This window comes from Temnothorax longispinosus, chromosome 1 (assembly GCF_030848805.1).
Source record: "Temnothorax longispinosus isolate EJ_2023e chromosome 1, Tlon_JGU_v1, whole genome shotgun sequence".
Taxonomy (NCBI): domain Eukaryota; kingdom Metazoa; phylum Arthropoda; class Insecta; order Hymenoptera; family Formicidae; genus Temnothorax; species Temnothorax longispinosus.
This window is the reverse complement of record NC_092358.1, coordinates 11,013,790-11,023,687: the sequence shown is the minus strand read 5'-3', so window position 1 is coordinate 11,023,687 and position 9,898 is coordinate 11,013,790. Positions and strand designations below refer to the sequence as shown.

General features: G+C 33.6%; 2 protein-coding genes and 1 pseudogene across 3 annotated transcripts; 1 reads left to right on the top strand and 2 right to left on the bottom strand.

Moving 5' to 3' along the window:
- Positions 1-1,816: 1,816 nt before the first annotated feature.
- Positions 1,817-1,935, bottom strand: LOC139825148 (5S ribosomal RNA; annotated as a pseudogene).
- Positions 1,936-4,005: 2,070 nt separating this feature from the next.
- On the top strand, positions 4,006-5,659 carry LOC139818611 (cyclin-Q-like). 2 transcript variants are annotated; one of them, XM_071787503.1, is made up of 6 exons: positions 4,006-4,181; positions 4,376-4,509; positions 4,643-4,740; positions 4,810-5,028; positions 5,191-5,421; positions 5,510-5,659. In XM_071787503.1, the coding sequence occupies exons 1-6, from the start codon at positions 4,144-4,146 to the stop codon at positions 5,603-5,605; spliced, it is 816 nt and encodes a 271-aa protein (XP_071643604.1). In that variant the 5' UTR covers positions 4,006-4,143; the 3' UTR covers positions 5,606-5,659. The 2 variants fall into 2 exon arrangements, with proteins under 2 accessions (XP_071643604.1, XP_071643534.1); XM_071787433.1 differs by having other exon boundaries at positions 4,007-4,217.
- Positions 5,660-5,868: 209 nt separating this feature from the next.
- On the bottom strand, positions 5,869-9,105 carry Spt-i (serine palmitoyltransferase subunit I). Its single transcript, XM_071786832.1, has 2 exons — positions 7,791-9,105; positions 5,869-6,704 (listed from the first exon to the last, which is right to left on the bottom strand). Exons 1-2 carry the CDS (start codon positions 8,692-8,694, stop codon positions 6,178-6,180), a joined length of 1,431 nt encoding a protein of 476 aa, XP_071642933.1. The 5' UTR covers positions 8,695-9,105; the 3' UTR covers positions 5,869-6,177.
- Between the last annotated feature and the right edge of the window lie 793 nt (positions 9,106-9,898).

The following is a 9,898-nucleotide window of genomic DNA, read 5'->3' as shown; positions in this document are numbered from 1 at the left end:
TTACTCAATAATTACTGCTTTATTAAGTATTATAGAAAAAAATGCTAAGGACTTTTTGACTTAATTTTTGATAAGAAATATCGCCGCGTGATAGTGGGCGCAAATTACGTGATACCCTGTATATAATGTAAATAATATAAAATTGTTATAAATACATTTTTGTTTGTCTAATTTTTTTTAAACTGTTTAAAAAAGTTATATTTGAATATACAAACGTGTAAACGAAACGCCTTCTCATTGACTCACGAGACTTGTGACATCACTGTGACAACTAGTTTATATCTCCATAAAGGTAATGTCCCATGACACGTATTTTCCGCGTAACCAATCAGAAGCGTTTCGCGTTTCCATATTCACGCTTCTGATTGGTTACGTGGAAAATATGTGCCATGGGACGCCATCATCCTAAACTATTTCATATACTGAGTCCCTGGATTAGTCCAGGGAGGATTAATCTGCACAATCCTTTGGGTCTAACGAACCCACGGACTCGAGTTTATCACTACGGACACCCACACGCAGTAACATACTACACACACTCACAAATACACATTTCCGACTTTGTATTCAACTGTACCACTTGCTCTGTCCGTATTGCATTCTGTAAAGAGGAGGCAGGTGCCATTTACTTTTAGACGAAGAAGTCTACCGAGTCCGGTCTTACTACCGCTTCTCATGCGCTTATTTGCTCAAACATTTTAGTTAACTCAATAACTATTGCAAATTTTGCAAAATGGTAAACGACTTTTCTTTTCAATCTTATCTCCCCAATCTATCTCCATCTTTCATTACATCGAATCGAACATGCCGTATATTTATGTTAATATTAATAAACAGATACTAATATATTTATGTAATTAACTAAAATTATAGTATACAGGGTGTCCCATTTTAACTTTCGCACCGTAATATCTCGGGAATCGATGATTTCATTGAAAAATGTTTCGGACAAAAGTTGTATGGTTTAGAGGGGACCATCAGATGAGCTGACTAAATTTTGGGTCCGGCGCCAACTTTGGACCCAATAAGACCCAACTTGATTTTTTAAAATGGAAACCCCAATTTTTTATTGTATCATCTTTTTCTACTAATAAATTTAAACAACTTTTGTCTGAGACATTTTTCTGTTTGCCTGATACTTTTTGAGATATTCAAGGAAAACTTGGTAACTTTTTTCAATATTTTAGCTTACGATATCTCGGCAATTGTTTGTCGGAGGGAAAAGTGGTACAGGACTTCTTCACTTCATTTCGTCTCAAGAATATGCTATTGCAATAGTACTTCAATTTTTTTTAAATATTTGTGTATGCATCTCCTTGGAGTTTTCATGTATAATATAATAATTCAAAAAATTAAAATTTAATACGGGCAATAAGAGCCAAGAGTGCCGTTTTACCGCTCAAATTTATTATAAAATACATGTGGTCAAAGTTACGAATAACGTTTCGACCCTTTTTGGGGTCCTCCTCAGCGCATTATATAACAGTAAATTTTACATAAATAATAACTTAAGCTATCGATTGGGTATACTTAGAACTTGACCGGTTGAGCGGTTATTGAGAACTCAAAATCTCGGGTACTCGCAACTCGTGCGTTCGCGTAAAAGAGTCACGGTGCGGTCTCGCTTCGCGGGTACTTGGCACGAGACACTACCGTGTCTCTTGATATTCATGTGATTAACTAAAATAATAATATACAATTAAATAATATATTACATGCTATTATTTTAATTAATTTATATAATAGACAATGTATAACTACAATTAAAAAAATATCTTTCAGGCACATAAAATAAGTAAATTCCACAAAAAAGAAACGCCAACAGTACGCGGTGTTCCCAAACGGTCACCCATTTAAGTACTAACCGCGCTCAACGTTGCTTGACTTAAGTGATCGGACGAGAACTTGTAGGTTCAACGTGATTTGACCGTTGGCGAAAGTATCTTTCTTACAAAGAGATAACACACTTCTTCATCAATTTTCATATTATAAAAAAAAAAACATTTTTTAAACCACCGATAGTGCGTTAAACTTGAAACTTCAGGCTTTAAAATGCCTTAATTTTTAATTTTTTGTCTACGATGATTTTTCGCCGAGTATCGACATCATTTCTAAAAAGTACAGGTTTAGTTTCAAAATCGTATAACTCGGTAAAAAAAAAATTGTAGAAAATTAAAAAAAAAAACGATTTGTAGGCAAAATATAGTTTACGGAACTTGGCAAATTCTAAAAAAAAAAAAAAAAAATCCGGGGAATTTTTTAAATAAAAAAAAATTATAATAGTAAAAAACAAAATATAAAAACAAAAACCTAAAAATTAATTGGTAAAAAAATTAGTTTTAAAAAATGACCCCCGACTACTGCCTAAAATAAGTTAACCCTCTGGCCAGCTAACCGTTTGTTAAAAAACAAAAAAATAAGTACATGGATACATAATTATTGTTATAAGAATGTAATATATATATATATATATATATACAGTCATGGTGGAAGAACCATGCATACACAGTGTATGGATCACAAGCGTCGAAGTATACGAGCTATCGAGCACGGGCATGAGTAGACGACTGCGCATCATACTGCGCAAGCGGTTGTCATGGAAACATCATGTGGGTTAGAAAACTTAGAAAAGTGATAACAAGGAGGTGGACATGAAAGAAGTTCCACTAATAAATAAAATAAAGAGAATTCCAGTAATAAATAAAAATAAAGAGAAAGAAGAATACTCCCGAAAACAAAGGAACATGAAAAAGTAATATAATTAAGTGAATAAGTAAATTGGATTATTAGATGACAACAAACATTTTTCTAAATAATTCTGCAACCTGTAAAAAATTTAATATTAATAAAAAAATTAACTAAATAATAGAATTAACTAATTTTATAAAGCGTATTAATATTATGTTTTTGTTAATATTTTAATAATAATAAAGAATTTCTGTTATATGAACAAAGTTTATTTTATGAAAAATTAGTGCGAAAATTAGTGCGAATAATTTTATTTGGTAATATCTTTTTATTAATACTATTAAAAGCTCTTTTTGTTCGAACAAAGCCTATTACAAAAAGAGCTCTTTAAACATTCAGCAAAAGATAATTTTCTTTTTTAATAATTTAAAATATTTGATGTATTGTCCACTTCTCTATATATATAAATAGAAGATATCAGCTGTAAGATAAATTCATGTCATTAAAAAGAGTAATACAATTATTTTTCAAAGATTTTATTAATATATTACTAAAACTTGCTATTTTTATGTATCCTTTTATTTCTACTTGTTGACCCTTTGTGAAGTAATTTTCATATTCATAATTTGTCACTTGAATTTCAAGTTTATGAGTATATATACCATCAACTAATCCGTAATCACATGTTTTATAATTAGTTAAAAGTGTATTGAAACTGGTCTTTATAAAGCCGCGTATATACAAATAATTATCAAATAATTTATTTTAGTATTTAACTTATTTTTATTAATAAACATATTTAAACTAGAAAAATATAAATCATTCATAAATGCTAACATTTTTCCTAACAGATACTTTATTTGATTAATTTGCTGTATGTGTAAATGTTTAAAAATATTATGTTAAAAATATGCTTTGTGTGTAGAAGAGAAGCAGTGTGTGCGCGTTTCAATTATCACTCCTTAATTATCACTCCTCGCAAGTGCTTATTATAATCCTATGATAATTGTATACATATATATTTGTAAGAAATAAATATTAATCAACGGGGCAGGGAGATTTCTTTAAACCAGCGTTAATCTCCCTTTCCTGTTTATTAAATATATATTTATGTATATATTATGGTCAATAATATACATGTACATAATTATATACATAATATATACACAATTATTAGATAGGCATTATATATATATATAATATATATATTTGCTATATAAGTGTAGATTTGAATTTAAGCGCTACTCGTCACGTGACACACATTTAGTTCATCACTTTGACACTGAAATTATACTCTCCGTTTTCTTGACGGAAATTCCTTATTGATTATTACATTTGTGTGGACTGTGTGGACGTATCTCTTGTACCTGAATGAGAGGGAAAATAGAGTTTTCTCACTAACGCGCTTACGATTTTTAAACGAAACCTTTCTCGCCAAAGACAGTATATTCCGCGATGAATCCCTCAGAGCCAAGCGGCACCGAGACTCTCAGGTACAATGAGTTCACATTGGATGACACTGACATAAGGTTATACATCAGCTTACTCTTGACAGATCAAAAGCTTTTCAGTATTTTCGCAACGCAATGTGATTCGGACATGCGTTATTTTCACAGCTAATTTTTCGTATGTTCGAATGATATTTAGTTTTCTTTTTACGTTAAATTCACATGACGTTTCGTTTTAGCTCTAAGATGAAAGACGTGATTGACGTTCTCGCGATGCAGCGCGAGAAAAGGAATACATTACAAAAGAGTATTACGATCGATTATACCAAGTCCAGCGACAGTTTCACAGTTTCTCGATTTATCTTCGAGTGTGGTATGTTGGGTGCAACGATATCTCACCATTGGAAAGTTGTTAGGCACTTTAGAAAATTTGTCGAGCTTTAGAAATCTTGTTGTGTTTACCGTAAAAAGGTAAAGTCTTTAATAAAACGCTCGTCTGAATTTAGGTTTGAAATTGGAGGCTCATCCATTGACGATAGCTACTGCTGCAACATTATATCACAGATTTATTAAAGAAGCAACGGCACAGGGATATGATAATTATGTAAGAACGGATGGTGCTTCAAGACTTGATAAGTTCTTAATAAATACGACAGAATTTTGTCTCTTTTAGCTCATAGCTGCAACTTGCCTTTATCTGGCTGGTAAAGTAAAGGACGATACGCTGAAGATAAGAGACGTAATGAATGTATCTTACAACACGCTTCACAGAGGTTCTCAGCCACTCGATCTTGGCGATCAGTATTGGAGTATGAGGGATGCAATCGTACAAGCTGAACTTCTGATCATGAGGATGCTCAAGTTTGAAGTCACGCCTGTGCATCCGCACAAGGTAAAGTGTTGTAAATATTACTAAGGCTGTGTTCCACTCTAGTTAACGTTACGTACACTAGCATTTTAGTTAACTAGAGTGAATTTGGAACACAGCCTAACTGAATAACATTAATAGACGTATGTGATAACGCATAAATAACTGCATTATGTTTCCTTATAGTACATGCTTCATTATCTGCGATCTTTGCAAGCTTGGTTTGGTGAAGAGGAGTGGTCCAAGTATCCGGTCGCCAAAACTAGCATGGCACTGCTACAAGACTTTCATCATTCCCCAGCTATTCTCGACTATCCACCGAACTTAACAGCGATAGCTTGTATTAACTTGTCATTACAAATTTATGGCGTGGTCGTACCTCTAATGGACGAGTGTGATCAACAGCCGTGGTTCAATGTAAGTATACATGATGCTACAAAATTTTTTGTCCGTTTTTCTATGTTAGTCGATAGATTTATATGTAAATTTTCTTGTCACCACACAGGTTTTCTGCAAAGATTTAGCGAGGGATAAGTTATGGGAAATTATGGAAAAAATCATGGCGGCATATGATGACGAACCTGAAACGAGAGACAATTAATAAGCGCGTATCTGTACCTATTACAATAATAAAGCACTTTCCGTACATTACAAACTATGGCAGTTGCTTTATATGCACTTTTTTAATTATGAGCCGTATTCAGCGAATTTTTCTAAATTATTCGATCAATAGAAAAATTTAGAAAACTTTATTTTACAATTCTCGAGTATTTATTCAATATTCGGTTAAAAATATTAATTTGTATTGTATCATACGCAAAACGTTGTAATCATTTTTCTATGAAGTGTTAAGAAATAAACCTGTAAGAGATAAAACTGAAGTATATTTTCAGAACTAAAGTACAATTTAATTCGCTAATACATTTTCTCTATCCAACATATTCTTTATAATCGCAATTCTCGTATCATCCATTTTCTTTAATAACAAATATGTTAACTTTGTACAAGAAAAAAAATTTACTTGGACTAATTAATACGTATGTTGATGCATACATATGTTGATGCATACGTATGATGTATACGTGTATGCACAAAGTAGGAACATAAATATGTATAAATATTAGATATACCTATTCCTAATATACGAGAATAAAATCTTTAAATATACCTCTTTTAAGATTCATTTATCTCACTCATTAACGACAAAATTTCTTCTGTACATTTTCTCAAAGTATTTAGCACAAACTTAATATCATTGTTATCCAGACTAGCAGATACACAAAGTCTAAGACTAGGCCTAGGTAAGATTCTTTCCGTTTCCAGATAGGCAGGTAGTATGATCGCCAAGTTATTTTCTATACATTTGTTAGAAATTGCAGATAGTAATTTCTCCTCGGTGGCACGGTCTTTCTGTTCTTTCAAATATACATGCTTTAAAGGCGATTCTGCGAAACTAGAGCACACCAACATCGGGATTTCTTTGAGACCGTTGTGAATCGATAAGGTGTTATTTTTCAAAGATTGAAATACTTGTAAATTATTTTCAATCATATCTAAAGAAGTGATAGCAGCAGATGCCAGGAGAGGTGGTTGAGACGCCGAGAAACAGTAGCCAAGCCCAGATAAACGTTGATGATCGATGATAAAAGATGTTCCCACACAAAAGCCTCCAATAGTTCCCATAGCGTTTTCTAAAGATCCTAAAGAATATGTAGATATATATTATCATATATACATTTTCATATATTAACAAAAAATATCTAGCTTAGAGATGTGCGAACTATTCGAATTCGAATTTCTATGATTCGAATCCAAACTATTAAAAAATTTCGAATCTAGATGATTCGAATACGAATTATATACAGGGTGAGACAATAACTATTACCACCTTAAATATATTCGAATCTATAAGGTCCAGAGAAAAATTAGTGTAAAATTGTACGGTACGAAGGGGGCTATCCGAGGGGCTATCATATAGCGATAATAATTTTTGTCCAAGTGGAGGGGCTTCGGAGATATCAAGGTCATCTTCATTTTTTTAAATTGATTCGGTACATTTTTTTCCATGTCTTCTTCGAGCTCAAGGAGAATAATCGACTGTGATTGGTCTATCTATTTTCTTACGGCCTTACCATTATGACTAAAACTTTGTTACGCGCAATGACCTTAACAGAAAATACGAAACGTCTGATTGATTACGCGATACGCGTTACGCGGAAAATATTAGTCCATGGGGCCTTACAGAATAGGCCCTTTAGTTTGTAAGTGACCCTGTAGTAAGGTCGAAACGCTTTGAACGCTTTATTTCTCGCTTTATTTATTTCAATTTGTAATACAATCTTAGTACGTTGTACACCTGCCTTGTACTACGTTTACGCGAGCGTTACTTCTGTAGGAACTTACGATAATTCCTTTGCGTAAACTTGATTTTGCAGTAACTTACGATAATTTATTCCGCGTAAACGAGTGAATTATCGTAAGTTACTACAGAAGTAACGCTCGCGTAAACGTAGTACTGGTTCGTTAACTACTTTTTTAATTTTTTGAACTCTGATCTTTTATTATTTTAATAATTATATTGTTAATTAAAAATTATATTTCAACAATTCGAAATTATTTGATTCGCTTCAATTCGAATGAAACTTTGTCGATTCGATTTGATTCAAATTTGAAAAAAGAAACAAAATTTGATTCGATTCGACTTGACATAACAAATCCTTGATTCGCACATCACTACTGGCTTTAATTTCTTTTTAGTTATTATATTAGTATTAATTAATTTTTACCTATTATCATGTCTACTTCACTTCTGGGAATGTTGAAATATTCGGTAACGCCTCTTCCGTGTAGACCGATGGTACCAAACGATATCGACTCATCAATAAAAATTCTCAATTTGTACTGTCTGCAAAGGTCCAGTAATTCAGGTAGATGACAAATGTTTCCTGTATTCATATAAATACCCTCTACGATCAGAAAACGTCTGATTTTCGCAGCCTTTTTAGGACGTCGTTTGTCCGCTTCCTCCTGTTTCTTCAGGAGATTATGTAGATCTTGAACATCATTATGTTTAAAATATTGGATATTTCCTCGAGACGCGTCCAATCCTTTCTGCACAGCGAAATTTACTCGCTCATCCACGAATATCAAGTCGGTACGTTTACAATAAGCTGGGATTACGGTCGACATAGTAGCGAACCCATAGGAATATGTTATAGCGTCTTCCGTGCCCATGAAACTGGCCATACGTTCTTCTAGCTCCAGGTGAACGTCGACAGTTCCATAGAAACCTCTTGGTCCACAAGATCCAACGCCGTATTTCTTGATAGCCGCCTCGGCGCTGTCTATCAGCTCTGTATTGTCACTTAGACCCAAGTAATTATGCGTACCCAAGTTGAGACAATCCCTGCCATTGACCGTCATCCGCTTCCCGATTCTAGAAGTGATGTGTTTGGGACTCAGCGAAGGATGGTCCGCTGGCGATTCTGGCACGAGGGACTCCGGCTGCCACTCCGCCAGTTTACGCTCCACCAACTCCTTCGAGGGTACCGAATCCTGGCCGCCGCTTCGTCTCTTGGAAATAAACCACACCATCCAAAGCACCAAAATCGCTTCTAGCAGAGTGTGGTAATGCGGCAAGGTGTCCCGCAGAATCTCCACCGATTCGACAAACAGGAGTTTCGTGCTCATTTTTCTTGACTAGTCCGAGCAGAGAGATATATAGAGAACGCAGGCACTTTTTCTTATCGTACGATAAAATATCAATTAACTATAATTATATCTACATCTCTTACGAAATGAAAACATGCGACGAAAGGCTGATAACGATAAGCCGAATTATCAAGCCTTCACGGGCCACGGGCCTCACGCCTCACTCTTGCCCACGGTCATGTATTTGCACTCGGCACTCGGCACTCGGCAGCCTTCGCGCCAAGCGCCAATGCCAATGACCCATTGAGGTTAAATTAAATCAAGTTGCAGTTTTTAGATGGTTATAAGTTATAAGTACGAAGTACGAATAGCGAATTTTTGTATATTAATGCACCATAATGCAGGCGCACAAAGAAACGAACCAATCAAGTGTCTAGCATGAAGAACGCAGCAACATGACATCTGTCCTTTTTACCTGAACTTCTTGCACGGTTCATCTTTCCTCTTTCTCTTTTCACATTAGAGAGAAAAGGAGAAAAGATAAACTGTGCATGAATAAGTTCAATTAAATAGAATAGACCTGTGATACTCTTTGCATCAGTTATACAATTGGCATGCATTTCTCGGTGCGTATGAATACATGATTATTTAAATAGTTTGAATATTGAATATTTTATAATAAATATTCATAATAAATATTCAGTAATTTTGTAAAAAAAAAACAAAAATAAAACTTTTATGACAGAATTATTTTTGCGAAACGAAATATGATAAAAATACGGTGTATATATAATATATGTATATTATGCACCCGCGCGAATAAGAGGAGCGGCAGATTATTTTATTTATTATAATTATTAAAAAGCCAAAATCTCCGGCTCTTTAGCGCATAACATAATTTCATAGATGAGAAATAATCTAAAAGACAGAATAATACTTTTACGAGGTGAAATATATATAGAGTAACGTATATTATGTATATGTGTTTGTGCACTGCGATAAATAAAAGGAACATAATGGGTCGATTGTGTATCTTGAGAAACGATGTGAAAATTACAAAAGTGAGGAAATTCACTAGAGTATACCTATCCACGATTTTATTTATCAAAATCTATAAGTAAATCTGTTCACTTTTATAATTTCCACCTCGTTTTAAAATACATAATCCGATCTCTAAATTATCATCTTTATTTATTACAATTATTAGAAATTAAATTGCATAATTAATTTCTTTATCGGATAT

What these genes read in the sequence shown, in the direction of transcription:
- LOC139818611 (XM_071787433.1), top strand. Translation starts at nt 4,144, where the DNA reads ATGAATCCCTCAGAGCCAAGCGGCACCGAGACTCTCAGGTACAATGAG. An exon ending in CGCCTGTGCATCCGCACAAG is followed by an intron (nt 5,029 to 5,190) that starts GTAAAGTGTTGT and finishes GTTTCCTTATAG; the next exon opens with TACATGCTTCATTATCTGCG. An exon ending in ATCAACAGCCGTGGTTCAAT is followed by an intron (nt 5,422 to 5,509) that starts GTAAGTATACAT and finishes GTCACCACACAG; the next exon opens with GTTTTCTGCAAAGATTTAGC.
- Spt-i (XM_071786832.1), bottom strand. Translation starts at nt 8,694, where the DNA reads ATGAGCACGAAACTCCTGTTTGTCGAATCGGTGGAGATTCTGCGGGAC. An exon ending in TGAAGTAGACATGATAATAG is followed by an intron (nt 6,705 to 7,790) that starts GTAAAAATTAAT and finishes CATATTCTTTAG; the next exon opens with GATCTTTAGAAAACGCTATG.